The sequence below is a fragment of the Stigmatopora nigra genome, chromosome 21 (genome assembly GCF_051989575.1).
Source record: "Stigmatopora nigra isolate UIUO_SnigA chromosome 21, RoL_Snig_1.1, whole genome shotgun sequence".
Classification (NCBI taxonomy): Eukaryota; Metazoa; Chordata; class Actinopteri; order Syngnathiformes; family Syngnathidae; genus Stigmatopora; species Stigmatopora nigra.
In genome coordinates, this window is record NC_135528.1 from 1,325,813 (window position 1) to 1,352,430 (window position 26,618).

The 26,618-nt window shown below is 42.4% G+C and overlaps 2 protein-coding genes and 2 long non-coding RNA genes across 5 annotated transcripts in view; 2 read left to right on the forward strand and 2 right to left on the reverse strand.

Annotated features, from left to right (window-relative positions):
• LOC144215282 (proto-oncogene DBL-like) lies at positions 1-11,153 on the reverse strand. Of its 2 annotated transcripts, none has more exons than XM_077744143.1 (5): positions 2,068-11,153; positions 1,792-1,839; positions 1,613-1,721; positions 1,315-1,383; positions 1-1,059 (listed from the first exon to the last, which is right to left on the reverse strand). In XM_077744143.1, exons 3-5 carry the CDS (start codon positions 1,711-1,713, stop codon positions 954-956), a joined length of 276 nt encoding a protein of 91 aa, XP_077600269.1. In that variant the 5' UTR covers positions 1,714-1,721; positions 1,792-1,839; positions 2,068-11,153; the 3' UTR covers positions 1-953. The 2 variants fall into 2 exon arrangements, with proteins under 2 accessions (XP_077600269.1, XP_077600268.1); XM_077744142.1 differs by having other exon boundaries at positions 1,792-1,845; positions 2,068-11,152.
• Positions 8,314-26,618, forward strand: part of LOC144215284 (uncharacterized) — a 21,153-nt gene continuing 2,848 nt past the window's right edge. Inside the window, exons 1-2 of the long non-coding RNA XR_013330381.1 lie at positions 8,314-8,719; positions 16,015-16,195. This is a non-coding gene — a long non-coding RNA (uncharacterized LOC144215284). The remainder of the gene's footprint in view (positions 8,720-16,014; positions 16,196-26,618) is intronic.
• On the forward strand, positions 10,426-12,793 carry LOC144214737 (general transcription factor II-I repeat domain-containing protein 2A-like). The gene is given in 4 exon segments (XM_077743366.1): positions 10,426-11,075; positions 11,125-11,183; positions 11,248-11,485; positions 12,682-12,793. Coding segments are annotated over 4 exon segments (1,059 nt in total).
• LOC144215283 (uncharacterized) overlaps positions 16,928-26,618 on the reverse strand; it is a 12,214-nt gene continuing 2,523 nt past the window's right edge. Inside the window, exon 4 of the long non-coding RNA XR_013330380.1 lies at positions 16,928-17,121. This is a non-coding gene — a long non-coding RNA (uncharacterized LOC144215283). The remainder of the gene's footprint in view (positions 17,122-26,618) is intronic.

Genomic DNA, 26,618 nt, shown 5'->3' on the forward strand with positions numbered 1-26,618 from the left:
CATAATTGTGAAAGTTTTATTAAATGCATCAAAAGCACTAGAAAAAAATATCTTAGGATCAAATTCACTTCTTGTGCCACTTATTGTCCACAGAACTACATTTCTTTTGAAATATTTAATTACACAATCATTGAACAAGTACAATATTTACCAATGAATAAATAAGCAAAACATTGAAAATGACATTTTTGTAAAAATATTAAACAACATACAAAATATAAAAACAATAATGTATTGTGCAATAGGGGATACAAAAATATTCAATTTAAATGTGCCCTTTGTCCCAAATCCTCTTAATATTTAACAACATACAAGTATTTACAAGCAATAAGATTTTCAAGTCTACAATATGAAAAACACAAAATGTATTTAATTCAATTTAAAGGTGTATTTCTTTTTTTCCACATATGTTCTTTGTTTGTTGGTTAATCTTCAGAATGCCTCTGCTTCTTCACCCCTCATGACAACAAACAACACCTTATATTTTCTTTTTTATCTATTTTACCTAAATACCAGTGACTAGGGAGTAAATCACATGATGATTCTGGAATAGCATATAGGGCAGGGGTCTCAAACTCATGCCCCGCAGGACGCTAATTTGCGGCCCGCGTCTTAATATGCAAGATTAATGTCAGTGCGGCCCGCAAGATGGATATGAATGACACGGTGTTCATATTGCATATTACAGGCTGCACATATCGTCTGTCCAGAAAAGAAAAGTCAGTTCAACAACATCAGCCTTTCTGCCAACACCGTGGTAGAGCGCATTTCTGACCTGTCAAGTGACATTTATGGTCAACTTTGTGAGAAAGCGCAAAACTTCAGTTTATATTCAGTGGCTCTTGATGAGACCACAGACATCACAGACACTGCCCAGCTTGCAATATGTCCGTGGTGTTGATGACAATTTTGAAGTGTTGGAGGAGTTGCTCACAATAATTCCAATGCTAATACTAAAATCTTTCCAACATTTTTAGGCATGTCTTTACCAGGACTGGATATTTCAAGATTCTCTGCAGAGGCTTAACCAGGTAGGAGTTGGTGTTTCTGCTGAATTTTCTGTTCAACACACAGAGAGAAAGGACTAAGATCATGAAAATGTGTCTTGAAGTCAAGTTTTGATGAGTTTGACATTTGATTTACATCAACGAAGTTCAGAGAATGCACCAAGTTGAGCCTAGAGGATCGTTGATGGTTCTTGCAATAATCCACATAGAACTGAAACTTCACAGCCTACAAACGAGATAAATTTTCATGGAGTCATTATGGGTCGAATATCATCGGGATAGTGTTTATGGATAAAGCATTAAATACCCATGTGACATGCAACGTCCAAACTCCTCAGGCATGTGATCATATTTGTCCAGTTCTTTGAGAAAGGTGCTGAAAGAGATGGGTAATAAATACATTTTAAAAAGTGAATGGCGTATATCAACATCAAATATTTATAAGTCTTATTTAATTAAATTAGAACATGCATACAAAAAAATCTGAATTTACCAAGAGCAGCCTCATTTATTAAGGTTGGTCAACTCTTTAAAAAATATAAACACTCCAAACTTTGAGATAAGACTTTAGGTTTCATTTTTTTGTGAAAAGTCACTTTGTTTACTTGTGATGGAATTCATTTAGGTCCAGCAGGTTCCCAAAGATGGCGTGTTGCATTTTGCTGATTCCTGGAGGGATCCCTATTGGTTGGTCTGCATCTCCCATGAGAGATTCTGCCAATGATACACAAATCACTTGGTTAGAGATTGTCTAAAATAAAACAGAGACAGAAAAGAAACTTACATCAATGCGCTGGACCAGGTCTTGCACATACGTCTGCTCGAATCAGATCTGCCACTGATAAAAATTAAAAAGGCATGAATGTGCCAGCTACTGATCATACTAGTACTACAAGTAGGCATGGGTGAGGACATTCATAATTGAAAATAAGGAATATTCTTGGCATTTAAATTTTCCATTCAGAAACAATTAACAAAACCTCTGTAAATAATAATTTTAAAAAAATCCTTTTTGTTAAATGATACTACAAAATTCAGAAATGGATAATGAGCCACATACCTTTTGTTGGAAGCAGATGTTTTTCCGGTGTTTATCTTGTGTGTCGGGAATGACATCCATTTCAAATTTCACTGCGGTCAAGCCAGCGGACATTCGTGTTTTTGTGGTCAAATGAGCGGACGCTCTAAATAGCCCACAAGCTGAATCCAAGCAGTACGGTAATTCCATTCAAAACAGAAGTGTCGAAACAGCGGCTGACTTCCGTGTGCATGTAGTACTTTTTATCTTTTAAAAACACTCCAGTAAAAAAAAAAAAAAAAAAAACACCATATGGAAGCAGCATTTTCATTATTTAAAAAGTGTGTCACGATTAAAAAAACACACACTTCCCTACACAAGTACAATATTATGTGAATCCCTCTTTTATTCCCCCATTTCATCCTCCATACCGCGCATCCTCGAAAGGGTTGCAATATATATGCGTAGTTTGTTGTTCAAGGTTGCAGTTCCCATTGTCAGTATTGTAAAATCAAGATTTTTTCTGCAATTTTCAGGCAAGGTGGCTCAATCCCAGTAGACCCCCATGACTAATCACACATACAATAATGGAATTTCATGGATTAAATGATAAAATTTGAATTAAAATTCCTACATGTGTACTTTGTTCAAAGTGGCTGGTCCCATTTTTTGTGATACTGTAAATAAATAAAAATTCAGTTTCCAGGCAACGTGGATCAGTCAATCTTAGTAAAAAAAAGTCACTGACGACTCAAACAAAATTATGCAATTTCACAAATTGAATAGAGAAAATTGAAGTTAAAATTGCTACATGCATATGTTGTTCAAGGTTGCAGGATTCATTTTTGTGTTACTTTAAAATCAAGATTTTTTTCAGTTTCCAACCAAGGTAGATCAGTCTTAGTAGTACACTTCTCTAACTACTTTCAACCTCAAAATTATGCAGTTTGGAATATTAAATTTTGAGAAAATTGAATTTAAAAATGCTACATCCGTACTTTTTTCCCCCAGGTTGCAGGTCCCATTTTTGTGGTAAGGGAAGTTCAGATTTTTTCAGTTTTCAGGAAAGGTGAAGTCAATCCCAGGAGAAAACCTCTGTGTCAGGCCTCCGACGTGACTGGTGGCTGGGTGTTCCAGTTCGACCAATCACTGGCCCAGCCCCAACGAGCAGAGTGGCGCCAGGTGGAGGCAATCAACGTTCTGCCAAGATATAAGGCCACCGGAGACTGAACCAGCTGCCGGATCGTCATTTCAGCTCGCTGAAGTAACCTCACGTATAGACCATTGTTCAATGTTAAATTCATTTACCCTTGTATGCCCAGGAATCACCAAGCCAGAGACCAGCAAAGGAGAAGGACGACCCAAGGATAATAGACCAGGATAGGAGAAGGACGACCCAAGGATAATAGACCAGGATAGGAGAAGGACGACCCAAGAATATTGACAGGATAGGACAAGGACTACGCCAAGATACAGACTAATAGAAGGAGAAGGAACTGCCAGGATAGCTACCAGGACACGGACTGAATATTGTTGATGATAGAGCTTATTTCAATAAAGGTGCACTAATAACTGGACTATCTATCTCGCCTGCTTTGGGGCCATTACCAGGATCACAACACTCTGACTGCTCACATTCTCAGAATCCTTGCAATTTCATGGATACATTTTAGAGAAAATTTGAATTAAAAATTCCACATGCATACTTTGTTCAAGGTTACATTTTTACACTTTGTGGTACAGTGGTACCTCGACATACACGGAATTTGAGATACGAGTAAAATTTCGAGCAAATATTTACCTTGAGATACGAGACAAATTTTGAAATATGACAAAGCCAAGTGGCCAAGACATGAGGCTGTTTATGATCTTTTTTGCCGCATCTCTTTCGTGTGTACAGATATCTACGGGAAATGGGCGGAGCGTTGCATTTTAACATGTTTTTACCCCCGTTAGTCAATGCATCATACAAAGTGCCAACACAAAGGAGGCATAGAGGCTCAGTCCCCCTTCCCCCACTGGGCCGCTCAGACCACAACCTGGTCCATCTGATCCCCACCTACATCCCTATGGTGAGGAAAATAAAACCTACCACGAGGATCATACAAAGATGGACCGAGGAGACCAGCATGGTACTGAGGGACTGTTTTGAGACAACCGACTGGGAGGTGCTGTGCAAACCACATGGGGAAGACATCGACAGCTTGACCCACTGCATCACAGATTACATTAACTTCTGTGTGGAGAACATCGTACCCTCCAAGAAGGTCCGTTGTTACTCCAACAATAAGCCGTGGGTCACCAGGGATCTAAGGGCCCTCCTGAACAAGAAGAGGGCTTTTAGGTCTGGGGAGAAGGAGAGTCTCAAAACGGTCCAGAAGGAGCTGAAGAGAGAGATAAGGAGGGGAAAGACCAGCTACAGGAAGAGGCTAGAGAAGCAACTCCAAAGAGGCAACACCAAAGAGGTCTGGAGGAGCTTGAGGACGATCTCGGGCCATGGAGGCAACAGCGGGAGAGGCCCGGAGTCCGGAGACGGGGAGTGGGCCAATGAACTGAATCAGTTCTTTAACAGATTCAGCCCTGCCCCTGCTCCCCTGACCCCCCAGACCAGAAGCAACTCTACCCCCCCATTCTCCTCTTCCTCCCCCTCTTCCACCGGTCTCTGCATCACTGTCGATCAGGTGACAAAACAACTAAAGAAGATCGAGGCAAGGAAGGCTACCGGTCCGGACGGCCTCAGCTCCAGACTACTGAGAGAGTGTGCGGATCAGCTTGGCACAGTGATTCTGCATATTTTCAACCTCAGCCTCAGTCTGCAGAAGGTCCCAACCTTGTGGAAAACTTCCTGCGTGGTCCCAGTCCCAAAGACTGCGAACCCCAGGGAGCCAAACCACTTCAGGCCGGTAGCACTAACCTCTCACCTGATCAAGACACTGGAGAGGATCATCCTCAACCACCTGAGCCCCCTGATGAATGCAGAGCTGGACCCTCTGCAGTTCGCCTATCGTCCAGGCATTGGTGTGGAAGATGCTACCACCTACCTGATGCACAGGTCTCTTTCACACCTAGAGAACTCGGGAAGCACGGTGAGAATGATGTTTTTTGACCTCTCCAGCGCATTCAACACCATTCAGCCGGTCCTTCTGAGAGGGAAACTGGAGGTGGCTGGAGTAAGGAACCACCTAGCTGCATGGATCATCGACTTCCTCACCAACAGACCACAATATGTGAGACTCCAGGACTGTACGTCTGATGTGGTAACTTGCAGCACGGGGGCCCCACAAGGCACAGTGCTTTCCCCACTCCTCTTCTCCCTCTACACGTCAGACTTTAAACATAATACAGACACCTGCCACCTCCAGAAATTCTCCGATGACACTGCCATTGTTGGACGAGTGACTGACGGGAACGACCTGGAGTACAGGGGAGTCATCACAGCCTTTGTCGACTGGTGTAGGCAAAACCACCTGCACATCAACACCAGTAAGACAAAGGAAATGGTCGTTGACTTTCGGAGGACACCTCAACAGACCACTCAGCTAAACATCCAGGGTACAGACATTGAAATCGTGGAGAACTTGAAGTATCTGGGTGTTCACCTCAACAGTAGACTAGACTGGTCCACAAACATAGATGCCCTGAACAGAAGGGGCCAGAGCCGCCTCTACCTGTTGAGGAGCCTACGGTCCTTTGGTGTGTGCAGGTCACTGTTGAGGACCTTCTATGACACTGTGGTGGCATCTACTGTGTTTTATGCAGTGGTCTGTTGGGGAAGTGGGAGCACAGAGAGGGACAGGAACAGGCTGAACAAGCTGATCAGGAGGGCCAGCTCTGTTCTGGGCTGTCCTTTGGACTCTGTGGAGGAAGTGGGAGAGCGGAGGATGCTGACCAGGATGAGGTCCATCATGGACAGCACCTCCCACCCCCTGCACGAGTCGGTGGAGTCCCTTCGAAGCTCCTTTAGCAGTAGACTGCAGTACCCTCACTGCAGGAAGGAGCGCTTCCGCAGATCCTTCCTCCCATCAGCCGTCAGGCTCTTTAACTCAAAAAAGGCTGTGGGTTAGGACCTCCTGAATTCGGATACAGTATAGATGTGCTTCTATATATATGTATGTGTATGTATATATATATCTCAGCAACACAATTACCTATTTATATATTTATTCATGTATTTATTTATTAACTTACTATTAAGTACCTACTTGTGTATAATGCCTTTTCTATTCCTGCATCCTCACCCTCTTCCTATTGCAACAAAGAAATTTCCCAATTACGGGATGAATAAAGTTATCCAATTACCAATCCAAAATAGGTCCAAAACAAACAGGTGAAATGAAGAGTTCTGCAAAAAGGGCGAACGATGACAATCAATATGCAAAATAATTGAAAAATATGAGTAGTGTACGTATCACAGAGTTTGCAATACGAGAGAAATATTTTCACGATATACACTATCTTGAAGCAGGACGCGATTAAGGATAACAAGCCTTCCAGACGACTAACTATAATTCCCCTGGCGCAGTGACATTCATTTTCCCCCCCCAAAATTCCGCCGTCATGCGGCAGCCGGTGGCAGTAGCTCTGTCCACTTTTATTTGTTTTTAGTATTTTAAAGCCTTATGAAGACTGACTTATTTTAATCATGTGTTTTATTACAGATGAATGATTTCAATTAAACACAGGGCTTTATGTTTATATACAGGGTGTCTCAATTTTTTTTACTCACTTTTAGAATAAAATGTACAGTGGACCCTCGCTACTTCGCTTTCCACTTATTGCTGCCTGCAGAGCTTCGCAGATTTTTTCAGGATTTTTTTTTTTAAAGATATTAAATTAAAATTATAAATTACATCGTCCTACAGGGTGTGGAAATTAATTACTTGATTCAATTACTGGAAGGACTACAACATAGCCACGTGTCTGACCAACATTCAGAATGCCCTAAAGGGCATGAAAGAACAGACCCTCATCTCCAGTTGGAGGAAATTGTGGCCAGACAAAATCACCCAGGACTATGCGGGTTTCACCCCTACCGAGATCCATCAGTCTGCCGTCGATAAGGCTGTCAGGCTGGCTCGGTTGGTGCAGACTGAAGGCTTCTCGGACATGACGGCTGATGAGATTACAAATCTCATCGACTGTCACCCAGCCCCACTGACGGAGGAGGACCTGCAGGAGATGACCAAGTCGGCGAGTGAGGAGGAAGAGAAGCCTGCTGCAGACGACGAGGGTGACATTGCTGACGAAAGTGGCCTTACTTTGCATAATTTGCAGGACCTCTTTAATACTGCCAAAGACCTCCAAAGAAAGGCCAAAGACATGGACGATAACATGGTGAGGGCAGTCGAGTTCAGCAATCGCATCGATGAGGTCATGGCTGTTTACAAGCGCATCCTCACCGACAAAAAAAAAAACACGTTCCCAACTCCCCATAACAATGTTTTTTACGCGCCGCCAAAGAACTGCAGAAGATCCATCCTGACTGTATGATGTTTTTGAATTTCTGAGTTTTCTGAATAAAAGTTTACATTTATTACATTTGCAGTGATTTTTTGTATGCACTAACATAACACCTGCATTCTAATGTGGAATAAAACACCTGAATGAACAGCATATTAGCCTGGTGCTGGTTTCCCTTCTGCGGGGGTGTCCCGGTCCCCATTAACCGCGATAAGCGAGGTTTCACTGTAACAACTTTGTCAGACGAATACAGGTTTACTTGCAACAGAATGGTGGACTTTTGGAACACATCTTGGGAAAGCCATAAATTGACTAAAAATTGACAGAAATAGCTGAAACTCTGGTGAAAGGTCTTCCATAAACTGAATAGTGTGGTTGTACTTTGAAATAAATAGCTGTTTAATCAAAGTCAAAATAGAAATTTTCATGGGTACACATCTTTTTGTGTCACCCTGTATATATCTTTCAGCAAGTTATTTGTTTCTATATTTATTCATGTATTTATTTATTAACTTTTTACCTATCTATTAATGTCTAAAAGGCCTTTCCTATTTCTTCATCCTCACCCTCTTGCTACAGTGACAACAAAATTCCCGAATACGGGATGAATAAAGTTATCCAATTTCCGCAGGTATCCTGACCTCCTGAATTCACTGGGTTTAAGCGTCACACTTAAATCTGCAGTGATGCCGATGGTCTAAGATGCATTCCTTTGATGGGGAATGAACATAACAGTAAGAGGACTGACACGGATTGAAAGTTAAGTGCAAGGTTTCGTGACCTACAAATCCTCTATGACAAAGAACATTCTGTCTATAATCTGTCTTAACACGTCTTAGTGTTTAACTGTTGTACTTTTTCATGACGTCATGCAGAAAGTTAAAATCGCCTTGTTACTTGGGAAGTTAGAGAGCAGAGCCGAGCGTGTGTCAACTACTCACGTCTGTCTCCCTGCTCTCCCAGCCGCGGTTGCATTTAAACGTAGAACAGTCTCTTGCCTCGTTCTTTCTTTGTGCACGGTTGGTAACTATGGTGAAATGTAACTTCAGAGCCAACATTTAACTGGTGCTGAAACCCGGGACCTGCATCTGGAGGGACGACCGCCGGTGAAACCGAGGACACCGAAAATCTGTCGACAGCGTCTCCCTTTTGCGAGACGGGTCTCCCCCACTGGCCCCGGCCGTTCGTCCGGACACCGGGTCCCACGAACCAGACCGGCATCGAGGACTAACAGGTATTTACTGTTTAATTATCACGATTTACACAAAAGTTTGAAAAAGGAACACCAAATACAAAAGGAACATAAAAGAGGAAGTGGAGAGTCAAGAGAAGCGCTTGGGCGTTGGCCCGTGAATAAGATAGAAAAACCCATGGTACATATGATCCGGACATCAAAGGGATCACTGTTTAATTAGATGAGATGCATAACACTTATTATGGACTAGTTTTTAACCTGTTAAATAAAAGTGTAGTTTTCGTGTGCCCGGGTAGAGGAAATTAAACGTTGCCGTAAATACGTAATAATTTACACCTCCCCACTCATTGTTCATCAAAATATCTGTGTTCAATATCACTAATATTTCATAAAACACAAAACATTGTTCAAAGATTCGAAGCTCTTTAGGCAGTAGACTGCGGTACCCTCACTGCAGGAAGGAGCGCTTCCGCAGATCCTTCCTCCCATCAGCTGTCAGGCTCTTTAACCAAAAAAAGGCTGTGGGTTTAGGACCTAATGAATTCTCATAGTATACATGTGCTTCTATATATATATATGTATGTCTCAGCCACACGGTTACTTATTTATGTATTTATTCATGTATTTATTTATTGACTTACTCTTAACTACCTATTTGTGTAAAATGCCTATCCTATTCCTGCATCCTCACCCTCTTCCTACTGCAACAAAGAAATTTCCCGAATACGGGATGAATAAAGTTATCCAATCCAATCCAATCCAAAAGTGTACCAGATGAAGAAGATAAGACCAGTCAGCCCCCACAGTCTGTGCAGTAGCCACATTGAGTCATTGAATCAATGGTAGAACAGACAATGACAATACCATAGGGCCGACATGGGCAAACTAAGGCCCGCGGGCCGTATACGGCCCGTTAGACAATTTAATCCGGCCCGCCGAGCTTGTCCAATAAATAAAATAATAATGCTTCATAAATCATTCATTAAATCTTGTCCATGCAATACCGTGTTTCACCAATAGATGGCGCGCTGACATTTAGGCCTTTGTTGAGTCGCGCCTTTCTCTTTATTTATCTCTCTTTATTTTCTCATTGCCATTTGAGCCCTTCTGTAAAAATGAGCAGACCAAAGAAACGGAAAGTGGACAGTGAGTGTCGTGTGTTTAGTGGACAACTAAATATTTCTTCACTGAAGTCCGATCAACAGCTGTATGTCTGATATGCCAAGAAACTATTGCTGTTTTCAAAGAGTACAATATCAGCCGTCACTTTGCCACGAAGCATGCAAACTACGCTAGCAAGCAGTCAACACAACAACGAGCGGCTACTGCTCAGAGATTGGTGGCTAATTTGCAGAGTGAGCAGAATGTTTTTCCACCGCTAAACTGCAATTCAAGAGGCAAGCACAAAGACAAGCTTTTTGCTGGCCTTCAAACTGGCATAGGCTAGCAAGCCTTTCTCCGAAAGCGAGTTTTTGAAAAAATGCATGATAGATACAGCAGGTGTTTTGTGTCCGGAGAGCAAAGGCAAGTTCGAAAAAAAAATCAGCTTATCACGCAGGACAGTAACTCGCCATGTGGAACTCATTGATGAAGATATAGTGAGCGAGTTAAACAAAAAAGCAGCAACCTTTAAGTTATTTTCATTAGCGCTTGATGAAAGTACGGACATTAAAGACACTGCTCAGCTCCTCATTTTTATCTGCGGGATAAACAAAAGTTTTGAGATAACTGAAGAACTTTTGAGCATGGAGCCGCTGAAGGGGAAAACGCGAGGCGAGGACTTATATGAACATTTGTCTGCTGTCGTTGAGAGAATGAAACTACCATGGAATAAACTTGCCAATGTCACCACAGATGGATCGCCAAATTTAACTGGAAAAAACGTCGGACTGCTGAAAAGAATCCAGGATAAGGTGAAAGACCAAAACCCTGGGCAGGATCTTATCTTCCTTCATTGCATAATTCATCAGGAGTCTCAGTGTAAGTCTGTATTGCAGCTTAATCATGTCGTGGATCCAGTTGTAAAACTTGTTAATTTCATACGCGCAAGAGGACTTAATCACCGTCAGTTCATTACGTTCTTGGAGGAAACTGATGCGGATCACCAGGACTTACTCTACCATTCCCGTGTCCGCTGGTTAAGTTTGGGCAAAGTGCTACAACGAGTATGGGAGCTCAAAGAGGAGATCATCTGCTTTTTGAGGTTAATTGGGAAATCCGAAGAGTTTCCCGAGCTGAGACGTGAACTGGCTGTGTGACTTTCTTTTTCTGTTGACATTTTTTCGCACATGAATGAGCTGAACGTGAAACTACAGGGGAAGGATCAATTTGTACACAACATGTACACAAATGTGCAAGCCTTCAAATCGAAGCTGATTTTATTCTCCAGACAAATGTCAAACAAATTGTTCTCTCATTTTCCCACTCTAGCCACGCTAAAATAGGCCACCTGAAACAAAGAAATACTGCAAAACACTGGACGACCTGCACAGAGAATTCTGCCGTCGGTTCTCAGATTTTGAAAAAATTGACTTCACTTCTGTTGGTCTCCTGTCCATTATCACAAGACCCTGAAACAGTGCTACCGGAGCTGCAATTGGAACTGATCAATCTTCAGTCCGATTCCACTTCAAAGGAGAAGTTTAACTCTTCTATACTGGATGACTTTTACGCTTCACTTAATGAAGCCATGTTTCCAAACCTGCGGAGGATGGCACAGAAGATGCTGGTGTTGTTTGGCTCGACCTACGTTTGTGAGCAGACGTTCAGCATCATGAACATCAACAAAGCCCGTCACAGATCCAAGTTAACTGACCAACACTTCCGATCTATCCTGAAACTTTTCACAACAAAACTAACACCAAACTTTGATGCACTGGCAAAAAGGGAGACCAACAACACTGTTCCCACTGAAAGTTCGAGTTTTTCTACTGTGATAAAAAAATTGAGTTTGAAAGGGCGCATCTTTTAATTACGCACTGCAGCGGGACAGAAAGGATTGAGGTTAGTCGCCTATGTTGTTGGGTAGTAATGTTTTGAATGTTGAAAGTTTTATTCATCAACATTTCAATAAATTTTGATATTTGTTTTACTTGGTGCCTTCAATTGAATTGTATTAAAACAGATGCAATCTCCAGGGTTGATAGATCAGTTTTCTATTCTAATCTATTTAGCCTACTATTTCTCTGTATCGCTCTTTGATCGCTTTATTATATTTGGCCCAGCAGTCAATGTACTGCTGTGGCCCCTTGTTCAAATTTTATAACCCATAGTGGCCCGCAAGTCAAAAAGTTTGCCCATCCCTGGTTTAGAGTTAGTAGACTCACTAACTAAATGGGTTGAACTTGTTCCTTCAGAACATCAAAACACCCTCACAGTAGCCAAAGCCATTTGTAAACAATACCAGAACATGGCCTCTCACGAGTCTTGTGGAGTGATAACGGTAGCAATTTTGTAAATACCTTCGTTGACAATATGGCCATCCATTGAGGGATCATCCTAAAAAGTCATTGTGCATACCATTCACAGAGCGCAGGCTTAGTTGAACGGACCAACTGTACTATTAAACTAAGACTCAACAGACTTAACAGGAAAAAGCAAAGGCGGTGGACTATGCATGTACATACACAACGAATGGTGCTGTGACAGCAAGATCATTGACACTCACTGTTCTCCGGATTTGGAGCTATTGGCAATACGATGCAGACCATACTATTTACCGAGGGAGCTAACGGTCGTCATAGTAACGGCTATCTACATACCTCCAAATGCTAACGTCAACACAGCTCTCGACTTACTGCTAACGGCTGTAAATAAACAACAGCTCGACCACCCTGATGGAGTCTTTATTGTCGCTGGTGACTTCAACAAAGCATGTTTAAAGACTGTCTTACCCAAGTTTATCCAATATGTCAAATGCGATGCAAGACAAGACAAAATTCTCGACCATGTCTACTTGAACATCAAACATGCCTATAAAGCTAATCCTCTCCCACATCTAGCTGGATCAGACCATCTCTGCATATCTCTAACCCCTGCGTACACCACACTTTGAACGCAGACAAGGCCAAAAATACTGACAATAAAAACTGGGCCCGAGAACGCTTTTTCTAAGCTGCAGGACTGCTTTTCCCGCACCAACTGGGAACGCAACGACCTCCTGGACTATACAGAAAATGTACTCTACTACATCAGAAACTGCATTGACAACGTCACTACAAACAAATGGATACAGGTTTTTCCTAATCAAAAACCCTGGATGACCAAAGAGACACGCACTTATCAAATGCCGTAACACCGCCTACAGATCGGGGGACAAGAGAAAGTATAGAGCTGCCAGATCAGAGCTGAAAAGAGGCATAAAGAAGGCCAAGTCAGCATATACTAAGAAAATCTAAGAGCACTTCAAAGAAAATAATCCAAAGTAGATGTGGCAGGGAATACGACATATCACTAACTACAAGAACAATTCTATGTCTGTAAATGCGAATGCCTCACTAGCGGAGGAAATGAACCATTTCTTTGCCCGCTTTGAAACTGACAAATCAGACCCAGTGTCAACACTTCCACCACCACCCTGGGACAATACACTGGAGTTTCGGGAACAGGAAGTGAGACTGGAAATGCAGTCTGTGAACACCAGGAAGGCTGCTGGTCCAGACGGAATACCTGGCAAGGTGCTCAAAGCCTGTGCTGAACAGCTGGCAGGAGTCTTCACGGACATTTTCAATCGGTCCTTGCGACAATCCATCGTTCCTGCCTGCCTGAAATCTGCCACCATCATTCCTGTCCCCAAAAAGCCAACCATTGACAGCTTGAACGATTACAGGACTGTTGCTCTCACACCTGTGATCATGAAATGCTTTGAAAAGTTGGTGGCCCGACACATCAGAAATATGGGAGTCCATGTCACGGATAGGCTCTCCTGGTCTACAAACACCACAGTGGTAGTGAAGAAGGCCCAGAAATGACTACACTTTCTCAGGATACTGAGAAGGGACAAATTGGACACCAAGCTTCTGGCAACCTTCTACAGAGCCACTGTGGAGAGCATCCTGACTTACGGCATTACAGTGTGGTATGCCGGAAGCACGGCAGCAGACAAAAAAAACATGCAGAGGGTTATAAACACTGCCCAGAAGATCGTCGACTGCTCTCTGCCATCACTTGAAGACATTGCCAACCCCCGGTACCTCAGAAGAGCCGGATCCATTGTTGGGGACCCATACAATCCTGGACACGGCCTGTTCCAGTTGCTTCCATCTGGCAGACGCTACAGGTCCTACAAAGCACGGACAAACAGGCTCAAGGACACCTTTTTCCCAACAGCCATCAGGACTCTGAACCTGCAGCAACACGTGACGTGACGACAACACAAATCCCTTCTATGAAATTAAGTCGCAATGAAGTAACAGGAAGTTTGTTTGGCGCGTATCTGCCTTCCACAGGCTGACTGAGGGAGGGTAAGTATAAAGACTGTGAGAGGTAAGTGATCCATCTTATTCTTGTTGGCATCGGTGAGGCAACTTGCAGTCGCCGGATTGATGGCGCTCAAGGCGGAGAGCTAACAAGTATGAATATCTACCTGTGGAGTGTGCAGGTCACTGTTGAGGACCTTCTATGACACTGTGGTGGCATCTACCGTGTTTGATGCAGTGGCCTGTTGGAAGTGGGAGCACGGAGAGGGACAGGAACAGGCTGAACAAGCTGATCAGGAGGGCCAGCTCTGTTCTGGGCTGTCCTTTGGACTCAGTGGAGGAAGTGGGAGAGCGGAGGATGCTGACCAGGATGAAGTCCATCATGGACAGCACCTCCCACCCCCTGCACCAGTCGGTGGAGTCCCTTCGAAGCTCTTTTAGCAGTAGACTGCGGTACCCTCACTGCAGGAAGGAGCGCTTCCGCAGATCCTTCCTCCCATCAGCTGTCAGGCTCTTTAACTTAAAAAAGGCTGTGGGTTAGGACCTCCTGAATTCTGATATAGTATAGATGTGCTTCTATATACATGTATGTGTATGTATATATACATCTCAGCAACACAGTTACCTATTTATATATTTATTCATGTATTTATTGACTTACTATTAACTACCTATTTGTGTATAATGCCTTTCCTATTCCTGCAGCCTCACCTTCTTCCTACTGCAACAAAGAAATTTCCCGAATACGGGATGAACAAAGTTATCCAATCCAATGTCATAAATAAATGTCATTAATGTGTCTTGCCTGGGAAGACGAACTTGTGGAGAAGCACTATACCATTTCGTCATAGCCTGGGAAGACGAACTTGTGGAGAAGCACTATACCATTTCGTCATACGCTGCCGAGGGTATGATGACTACTAGGCTTTTTGTCATGTCAATGATGACGACAATGCCCATGTCTGATTTTCATTTTCAAAAAGACCATGGAAGAAACCAAAAAACTATGGCCTGAGTATTTATTTCTAGTAAAAACTTACATAACGCCAAACCCACAAAGGATCACACCCTTTGAGGCAGTAACAGGCAGACCCTTTGAGCTCCCCTTATGGGAAAACCAGCCATGGTCAGACAAAACAGGAGGCAGATCCATTGACTAAATGGTTATTTGAATTGTTCAAAGAACGGACTGTGTCAAGAACAAATGATCTGCCCTGTACCTCTTCTATTCTATTCTACCACCAACTGAAAGATCACTGACACTGCAGAACAATACCAGGAAGAAGTCCCCAAACTCAAGAAAAATAATACCCATTTGACCATAACTGTAAAAACTGAGGAACAAGGATGACTCCAGTTCGCTTTGGTGCCATGGGAATCTTCTTACAATCCAGCATTCCCATTTCAATTCTGTATCCTAGAGCCCTAAGCACAGCCCACTTATACTGGGGGCAACCCTGATGCGTATAAACATGTCCCCGTTAGCATCATTAAAGTAAAAGAAAAAGATCTGATCAATCTGTTCCTAGCTTGGGAGGACCCCTTTAATCAGGGTGAACATACACACCCCCTAGCAGCCAACACCTGGGGGTAATATGCCAATATGACTGCACACAAGAATAACATGTCTGGTTGTTATGTTAGTTCCCTCTTACCCCATGCAGCTGGACAGCCAGCTTTGTACGCTATGCCACTTACACACACAGACGGATTAGAAGCCATAGCCAAAACCTTTGCCCCCTCACTCACTTTTAATGCCAAACATCTTTCTGTGCTCAATCAAGTGTCTGCTACAGGATTTAAAGTCACCCTAGACCAGATATTTCCAAAGCGTGAGTGAAGAGCTTCTGGACCTCCAGAGTCTGAAGGGCCAAACAAGAGGAACGGATTTATTTGTTTCCGGTTGCTCCACCGTAGATGACATGAAACTACAGTGGAATAAAGTCACCGGGATTATTACGGACGGCGCACCTGCCATGGCTGGCGAGCGGAGTGGATGGTCAAGCCTTGTCTGTGACAAAGTCAGCGAAGAAGGAGGCAGCGCTATTAAACTCCACTGTATTATTCATCAAGAAGTTCTCTGTGCCAAATATATGAAGTATGATAACGTTATGAAACCGGTGATAAAGACTATTAATTATATTTATATTATATATATTATATTATATGTACAGTGTTCTCGTTATCTCTGCGTCCTGCGTCTGATACGCACAGCTTTTCTTCCAGACGCACAATTTCAAGTAATGTGCTTTTTTCGGACGCAAAGAAATTTTTATCAAAAAAAAAAACCAAAACATCGTCCGCCATTGTTGTTTGACTCTCGCAATGAGAAACCTCGCGTGACGAGACTTAACAGATGAAATAATTCTCGCGTGAACGAGACTAGCAGACACTAGCAGACGAAGGAGAGGAAGCGATAGCAACACACGAGTTTCATAATAGTGTAAGAAAGGTAAAAAATGTTTCAGAAAAAGCAAAACAGTCTGGATAGTTATTTCGCAGTTAAAAATACAACTAGTAAGAAAAGAACTGCAGAAGATTCGATCGATGATCATGAAGCAAAGCGGGGTAAGCAAGGAAAAATACGCACATTTCAAAAGACTTGGTTGCAGCTGTTCGCGTGGTTACGATATGACGAGGAAAATAATTTCATGTACTGTGCTGTTTGTACGGATAACAAGCAGGTAAATGGATTGATTGCGGCAGCTAAATGCACGAATTTTCAAAAATGCACCCTGGATAGACACATAGTTTTGCCCAGACACAAGTTGGCACTGGAAATTTCCACATTGCGAAATAACAAAAAAATCGAACAAAAGGCATCAGCAACAAAAGACAAAGTAGTTACAGCTTTATTGAAAGTTGTACATTGGATGTCCATGGAAGATATACCGTTCAGCAAGTTTGGCAGCATAATAAACCTGATGCATGAGCTTGGTGTCGCAGACTTGGATATTTTGAAAAAACACAAAATTAATTCCGAATCTTACTTTACGGCTCATGAATTGTTGGATAGCATTTCATCTGTAATAGAAGAAGAGAAGGAAGTGATGTTGCAAAATTCACCAGTCGTTACGATACTTGCTGATGAATCAACAGACTCTACAAATACAAAGCGCCTTGTCCCGTATGCCCAAGTGATAGATGTTACGATGCAACCTTCGACGCATTACATCGCAAATGTTGAGTGCAAAGATTCAACAGGTCAAGGTATTGCAAAATCAATCAAGAAAGAACTGGAGGCAAGGAATATCAAGATGGAAAAAGTCCAGAGCTTTGGAAGTGATGGAGCATCAGTGATGACAGGTCACAAAAATGGAGTTGCTGCAATTTTAAAGAGAGACAGCCCTCATTTACATAATGTTCACTGCATTGCTCACAAAATTGCACTCTGCACATCTCAAGCAGCTCAACACAATCCAGCTCTGAAGAAACATCAAGAGACATTGACAGACCTGTTTTATTATTTTAAAGGTAGCAGCAAGAGGCAGGCAAGTCTACGAGTTATACAGATGATTTTGGATGATCCCATATTGAAGATCAAAGAGGTCCATTGTGTGAGATGGCTCAGCTATTTCAATGCCCTGACATCAGTATACAGGACTTTGGAGAGTCTTTTGCTCTATTTCAGAGACATTGATTTCACTAAAGACCCAAAGGCTGAAGGGTTGCGAAGGAAGATTGCAACCGAGAAATTTGTCTCTATCACATATATGATGATGGATGCAATGGCCCCTGTCACAATTCTGTCTCAATTTTTCCAAACAGAGAATATTGACATTGCTTTGGTTGGGGTGAAGGTGGAGCAATGTATCAATGACTTGGAGGTTGTTAAGGAGATGAACAGCCCACACTTGATGAAGCTGAAAGAAGATATGGTGGATGATATATTCAAGGGCAATTTTCACCTCACAAAGTCACAATTTCAGCTTAAAAATGTCATCAGTGACTTCATCAACAGAGGAGGATCTACGAGCTGAAAGACTAGTACAATGATAAATAAACCCTAACCCTAAACCATATAATAAATAAATTAAATCTGAATGTTTATATATCGTTGTTTATGTTTTATTTGCATCCGTAGTATGTTGGGACTCGTGACAAGTTTCCTGGGACTCACAGTTTTCAGACAAGCGAATCCCTGGGACTCGCAGTGTGCCAATTGTAAAATTATCACTGTATGTATATATATATATATCTCAGCAACACGGTTACTTATTTATATATTTATTCATGTATTTATTTATTGACTTACTATTAAATACCTATTTGTGTAAAATGCCTTTCCTATTCCTGCATCCTCACCCTTTTCCTACTGCAACAAAGAAATTTCCCGAATACGGGATGAATAAAGTTATCCAATCCAATCCAAAGCGCTGTGCCACCGCCAGTTTAGACAGTTTCTTCTCTACATCAAGGCTGAATACGGAGATGTTTTGTATCGCACCGACGTAAGGTGGCTCAGCCAGGGATCCGCGCTGCAGCGCTTCTCTCTCAGGGAGGAAATTGGACAATTCTTGACTAAAAAGGGACAACCCATGCCACAATCAAATGATCCTGTTTGGCTGGCTGATTTGGGATTTTTAATTGACATAACGCGACATCTGAATGCGCTGAACACAAGCCTTCAAGGGCAAAATGCAGTGGTAAGCCAACTGTAGTCACACATCAAAGCCTTTCGGACCAAGCTGCTACTTTTCCAAAGACACCTGTCACAGGCGCAGCCCAATACCGCACATTTCCTGTCGCTGCAGGAAATTGTGACAAGTTTCCCACAGATCAATATCAGTGCGCAAATGACAAAGTATGCAACATCTCATCTCTGGTTGAGGAGTTTCAGCAGCGCTTTCGTGACTTTGCAGCTATTGAAAAGGTGATCACGCTTTTTTCCTCTCCTTTCTCCGTGTACCCTGATGACGCTCCAGACCACCTGCAACTGGAGCTCATTGAGCTGCAGTGTGATGCCGAGCATCGCAGTCGGCACCAACAGCTCCCTCTTGTTAACTTCTACCGCCAGCTGGATGAAGGCAGGTTCCAAGCTATTCGGACATTTGCTAATAAAATGCTGAGCTTGTTTGGCTCCACATACATGTGCGAGAGGACATTCTCCTTTATGAACATTAACTAGAGCCGCATGAGGACGAGACTGAGTGACTCTCACCTGCGTGACGTCTTGCGCATCAAAACCACTGCTCTTGAGCCAGACCTGGACTACATACTGCAGTCAAGATCCCAGTATCACCCTTCACATTAGTGCAGGCAAGATATTTAAGTCCTCTGAGTTGAATATATTCTTAAATCTCAGTTAATTAATTTTTTTGTGATGGTCAAAATCACAGTTTGAAAATGCAGTGATCATTGTTTTGTTTTCAGCACTGTTCCTCCAGTGAGCATATAATAGTGAATAATATGTAATGTTTCACATGAACTTAGATATCCTTGATAGTTTTCTTAATTTTTTGTGGTTTGTGATTTCGGTAGAAACCTAAAAGGTAAAAAAAAAATGTAAAAGTATGCCATTTGTAATTAAAAAAAATCCCCAAAAGTTAATTTGTATTTAATGTTAATGGTTCAAAGAATGTCAGGCTAAGTAGTCAGCCCCCACACATTTTCACCTTACCAAATCTGGCCCTCTTTGCAAAAAGTTTGGACACCCCTGGTTTAATTAGATGTGATGCATAACACTTATTATGGACTAGTTTTTAACCTGTTAAATAAAAGTGTAGTTTTCGTGTACCCGGGTAGAGGAAATTAAACTTTGCCGAAAATACGTAATAATTTACAGCTCCCCACTCATTGTTCAACAAAATATCTGTGTTCAATATAACCAATATTTCATAAAACACAAAGAAAAAAGAAAAGAAAAAAGGAAAAGACAAAGAAAGAGCGCTTCTGCAGATCCTTCCTCCCATCAGCTGTCAGGCTCTTTAACCAAAAAAAGGCTGTGGGTTAGGACCTACTGAATTCTCATATAGTATACATGTGCTTCTATATATATGTATGTGTAGGAAATATGTATATCTCAGCAACACGGTTACTTATTTATATATTTATTCATGTATTTATTTATTGACTTACTATTAACTACCTATTTGTGTAAAATGCCTTTCCTATTCCTGCATCCTCACCCTCTTCCTACTGCAACAAAGAAATTTCCCGAATATGGGATGAATAAAGTTATCCAATCCAATCCAAAAGTGTACCAGATGAAGATAAGACCAATCATCCCCCACAATCTGTTCCACGCAGTAGCCACATTGAGTCATTGAATCGATGGTAGAACAGACAATGACAATACCACAGGGCTTACAAACCTATTTTAAAACTTTTTTTAGGTCATCTATGGCATGTTTTCATCACATTGCTCAGGGAAAACTCAAGACCACAGAGAGGGAAATGCCCAGTGGCCTCCTACCCATTTGAAGTTTTACACATGGACTTTATTGAAATACACAAAAGTGGTCAGCACGTAACAGCAAGTACTGTTAAGTGTTAGTAGACTCACTAACTTGGGTTGAACTTGTTCTTTCAAAACATCAAAACACCCTCAGAAGCCAAAGCCATTTTAAAACAATACCAGAACATGGCATCTCACGAGTCTTGTGGAGTGATAACGGTAGCAATTTTGTAAATACCTTCGTTGACAATATAGACATCCATTGAGGGATCACCCTAAAAAAAATCATTGTGCATACCATCCACAGAGCGCAGGCTTAGTTGAACGGACCAACTGTACTATTAAACTAAGACTCAAAAAGACCATGGAAGAAACCAAAAAACTATGGCCCGAGTATTTATTTCTAGTAAAATATTACATAATAACGCCAAACCCACATAGGATCACACCCTTTGAGGCAGTAACAGGCAGACCCTTTGAGCTCCCCTTATGGGAAAACCAACCATGGTCAGACAAAACAGGAGACAGATCCATTGACTAAATGGTTATGTGAATTGTTCAAAGAACGGACTGTCAAGAACAAACGATCTGCCCTGTACCGCTTCTATTCTATTCTACCATCAACTGGAAGATCACTGACACTGCAAAACAATACCAGGAAGAAGTCCCCAAACTAAAAAAGAACAATACCCATTTGACCATAACTGTAAAAACTAAGGAACAAGGATTTCTCCAGTTCGCTTTGGTGCCATGGGAATCTTCTTACAATCCAGCATTCCCATTTCAATTCTGTATCCTAGAGCCCTAAGCACAGCCCACTTATACTGGGGGCAAACCTGATGCGTATAAACAAGTCCCAGTTAGCATCATTAAAGTAAAAGAAAAAGATCTGATCAATCTGTTCCTAGCTTGGGAGGACCCCTTTAATCAGGGTGAACATACACACCCCCTAGCAGCCAACACCTGGTGGTAATATGCCAATATGACTGCCCACAAGAATAACATGTCTGGTTGTTATGTTTGTTCCCTCTTACCCCATGCAGCTGGACAGCCAGCTTTGTACGCTACGCCACTTACACACACAGACGGATTAGAAGCTATAGCCAAAACCTTTGCCCCCTCACTTGCTTCTAATGCCAAACACCTTTCTGTGCTCAATCAAGTGTCTGCTACAGGATTTAAAGTCACCCTAGACAAATTTCATTTGGCTCACTGTAATGATATTGAAGACTTGTGCCACATAGTTATGCACCCGAGGCAATAGAGTCTGGTGGATTTTTTTGTCTTTGTTTTTGTCTTTACAAGGTCTTTTTGAGTCCGATTCAGTTACTGCAACCAAAATGGCGCTGTTTAAGCGGCAGCCGGCAGCCACGGTAGCTCTGTCCACTCTTGTTTGTTTTGTGTTTTTGCTGCTTTTATGTTTTAATGATTAAATGATTCCATTTAGTTTGATTTGCTTTGTACTTTGTGCTTTTGCTTTGCAGTTCTGTCTAATCACCCACTTGCTACTGCCACAATGTAATTTCCCGAATACGGTACGAATAAAGTTATCCAATCTAATCCAATGTGTGGCTGAAAGGCATATATGCAACTGCCTGTCAGCGCCACAGCCATCTGTACCCCTGTCTCTGATCACACGTACATAGTAACAGCAAAACCCAGTGAACATGATCCCATTTGGGGAAGTTATTTCCCCATAGAGCACAGATATTGGTCAACTTGTGACAGAATCATACAAGCCCCGTTTCCCCCACGTTAGTATAGTTGGCTGGTGGAGGCAAAACCACCTCTACATCAACACCAGTAAGACAAAGGAAATGGTCACCGACTTTCGGAGGACTCCTCAAAAGACCACTCAGGTGAACATCCAAGGTAAAGATGTCGAAATCGTGGTAAATTGAAGTACCTGGGAGTTCACCTCAACAACAAACTAAACTGGTCCACTAACACAGATACCCTGTGCAAAAGGGGCCAGGCCACCTCTACCTATTGAGTCGACGGTCCTTTGGAGTGTGCAGGTCACCCCAGAGGACTTTCTACGACACTGTGATGGCATCTAGAGAAACTCACACTCAGAATAGAAACCATTGACTACAGATTCCAAAGTTTTGTTAATGCCTCCATCCTTTTAGAAGAAGTTCAGAATGAAGTTATTTCTGCCACTCGCCTTATGACCTTTCAAACTAGAATGGCAGTTGATTTGGCCTTAGCTCCCCAAAGAGACCATTGTCCTAGACACCATGAAAAACATTAGGGATACCATGACACGTGATGATCAAGTTACCCTGGCTGGTTAGACTGGTTATTCTCTGGTTCCTGGTCCCAGGTTCTCTTTAAAATTTTGGGCCCCTTCCTTGTGATCATCATGTTCATCTCACTGTGTTATTATTTGTTCCTGCTGTATCGTCCCAATGTCTAAGAGATTAGTCGCCCATATGTACGTGGCTCAGATGTATCAATATAACTTACTACGCGTAGAGCAGTGATTTTCAACCACTGTGCCGTGGCACACTAATGTGCCGTGAGAGATCGTCAGGTGTGCCGTGAGAAATTATCCAATATCCTTTTTTTTTTTTTAAATTAACATATCTTAATAGTTTTCTGCAAATATGATGTCATTGTCCAGTGTCCGTGCTGTAAAGGCTGGCAGCGTAATGTAATATTTGTCCGTGTGGCAACACGTAGTTGATTGCCTCGTTCCGCCAAGAAAATTAGTGATGCACCTAAGAGGCCGTGGTGACAGTCATGGAGAAGTTTTTAAAAAGGACAACTGCACACTCCGAACTGGGCCCTGGACAAGATTCTGACCCGGATAAAGGCCCTAGTATGAGTGGTGGGAAAAAGAAAGCAAAGACGGTGAGCTCAAGGCAATATAGTGAAAGCTATCTTTCGTTTGGATTTACTTTCACCGGGGATGAGACGACACCTATTCCGTTATGCCTGGTGTGTGGCGAGAAGCTATCCAACAGCCCCATGGTGCCAAGCAAGCTTAAACGCCATCTCTAAACGAAACACCCGTCGCTTCAAAACAAGCCGATAGACTATTTTGTTCGCCTGCATGTAAACACAGAGAAACAGGCAACGTTTATGAGAAAAACCACAAAGGTAAATGGGAAAGCGCTCAAAGCTAGTTACCTAGTCGCCGAACTTGTTGCTAAATCAAAAAAGCCGCACACTGTGGCAGAGACATTAATACTACCTGCCTGTAAAGCCATTGTCAACGAGATGCTCGGCCCTGATGCGGTTAAAGACATAGATAAAGTCCCGCTCTCTGATAACACAATTGCCAGGCGTATTGATGACATGTCTACAGACATCGAAAGCCATGTTTTGGAAAAGATACGCATCAGTAGGAAATTTGCGTTGCAAGTTGACGAGTCTACGGATATTAGTGGACATTCTCAGCTCTTGGCCAATGTGCGTTTTGTGGATGGTGATGCCATTAGAGAAAACTTCCTATTTTGCAAGACACTGCCAGAAAAAACAACTGGAGAGGAAATTTTTCGGGTCACATCGGAATATCTTGACCAGGGAGGACTTACGTGGGAAAACTGCACAAGTGTGTGCACTGATGGAGCTGCAGCCATGGTCGGGCACACCACAGGCTTCGTGAGTAGAGTGAAGGAAAGAAACCCAGATCTAATTATTACGCACTGTTTTTTGCACCGTGAGACCCTCGTTGCGAAGACTTTACCAGTAGAACTGGTTCCTGTGTTGGACGATGTGGCGCGCATAGTGAACTTTGTGAAGACACGACCTCTGAAAAGCCGTATATTCGCATCTCCGTGTGAGGAAATGGGAGCGGAGCATAAAGCCTTATTGCTCCATACGGAGGTCCGATGGTTGTCGCGCAGTAAGGTGCTGACCCGTGTGTATGAGCTGCGAGAGGAACTTAAAATGTTTCTGACAAATGAGGTCTGATTACTAAAATCTGTTTGCAAGTGATGAGTGGTGCGCAAAGTTGGGATACCTGGCTGATATATTTCATCATCTTAATGAACTGAACACAAGGATGCAGGGCCAAAATGAAAACCTGCTTAAAAGCAGATAAAATAAATGGATTCTGTTTAAAGGTGCACCTCTGGCAACAACATGTGCAACGTGCCAACCTGGAGATGTTCACACTCACAGACAAACGGCAAAGCAACGCTGCTGCACTGTCTGAGGTAATAGGTAAACATTTGAAAAGTCTTGAGGAGAAGTTGTCATTTTATTTCTCTTCAGCCTCCACTGAATGCTTTGACTGGGTTAGGGTTAGGGCTCGGCATCAGTTGTTAGAAAGGACATGACTTTACAAGAGCAGGAGGAACTAACTGAACTGAAACAGGATCGTGGTTTAAAACTAAGATTTGCTGATCTTCCTTTGGACGGTTTTTGGTTGACTGCTGTCAAGGAGTTCCCCATTCTGGCCAACAAAGCTGTTCTGACATTGCTCCCATTTTCCACAACATATCTGTGTGAGCTGAGCTTTTCAAACCTAACTGCTATAAAAACTAAAAACAGAGAGAGACTGAGAGCTGTTGAAGAAGAGCTACGTGTGTGTCTGCTATTCCTGCCAGGATATCGGCTTTGTGTTCATCTAAACAGGCCCAGGTTTCACACTGACTGAGTATAAATAAATTGAGAAATTATATTGTAATTAAATATACTATACAGAGTGTCATTTTGTAAAATTTTGGTTAGTGGTGTGCCACAAATTTTTCCAATGTAAAAAATGTGCCATGGCTCAAAAAAAGGTTGAAATACACTGCCGTAGAGGATTATGTTGACACTGTGGAGAACGACACAAAGGTGTGACCCTCATCTTATTGTGTTTCCCTAACTTCAAAGTCAGTTCCATTCTCAGACCAAAAGGTTCTCGTCACCGTGCGGTTGGGGGAGTAAATGAATTTTGCCCCTTCAAGTTACGGGTTTTCGCCATTTCCTGAGAATGGCTCAAATGTTGTAAATCTATTAATGAAGTAATACTGAGAAGACTTAATTGTTTTAGTATTTACTAATGTCCTTTTAAATCCACAACAGGAGGGAATGTGAAGTTGCTTAAAACAGAATTCTCAATAACATGTGCACCTCAGAGAACATACATATTCCCTATTACAAAGATGCATGGCCCTATGACAAAGATGCAGCCGGACAGTGACACCTATGATGGTGCGACACTGATCGTGATATGGATTGAAAGTTTCTATGACATGGCTGTGACACGGATTAAAAGTTGTGTGCAAGGTTTTGTGACCTACAAATTCAAGATGACAAAACAGCATCCTGTCTATAATCTCTGTTTTAACACGTCATTGTTCAACTGTTGTACTTTTACATTACATCATGCTGAATCTTAATAAAAGCGACTTGTTACTTGGGAAGTGAGAGAGTTCCACAGAGCCGAGCGAGTGTCAACTACTCACGTCTCCCTGCTCTCCCAGCCGCGGTTGCATTAAACTGTAGCACTGTCCCTTGCCTCATTCTTCCTTTGTGCACGGTTGGTAACTATGGTAATCTGTAACTTAAGACCCAACAGTTGCCATGGATCCTTCCTTGTTTCACCTTCATTTATGGTTTTCAACCTAATCACTTCCTATCACCCTAAACTACAATGAAATTCTAAAATGGAGAAAGCATACGAGTTGTTCATGCATTGAGAGGAGCGGGGCCATTTTCTAGTTGGGGCAAAAATTGAGGGAATTACACAAAAACTTGACAGTGCAAATTGATAAACATGATCGACGCTTTATCTATTTAGGTCCATAGACTTGCGTCCCGTATGCAAGCGGGGGCACTCACTAAACCCACAAACACCTAGCCAGCCTACTACATTTCCTTTGAACCTGTAAGCGTTTTATTCAGGAGCCAGCCTTACCCCAAACCCACCCTTATGGCGATGAATCCGGTAAGTGTAGACAATTTTTGCACCAGTGGTCCTTGATTTTGGACCAGCAGTCACTCGCCTTTGAGTGACCGCGCTCACGTTGCCTATACCATGAGCCTTCTCGACAGTAGGGAATCCACATGGGCCATGGCGGTGAGCAATGCTCGAGCAACAATCAAAGCAGACCTCATCAACTTTTTAATCACCCAGACAGGGGTAGAGAAGCAGGATTTACTTCAGGGGAAATTTGTTTAAATA

Bases quoted from the DNA above. Each gene is read 5' to 3' on its own strand.
- LOC144215282 (XM_077744143.1), bottom strand. From the start codon at position 1,713: ATGGGAGATGCAGACCAACCAATAGGGATCCCTCCAGGAATCAGCAAA. The intron at 1,384-1,612 runs GTAAACAAAGTG...CATCTCTTTCAG, and splicing joins CTAAATGAATTCCATCACAA to CACCTTTCTCAAAGAACTGG. The intron at 1,060-1,314 runs GTATTTAATGCT...TGTGTTGAACAG, and splicing joins GGACGTTGCATGTCACATGG to AAAATTCAGCAGAAACACCA.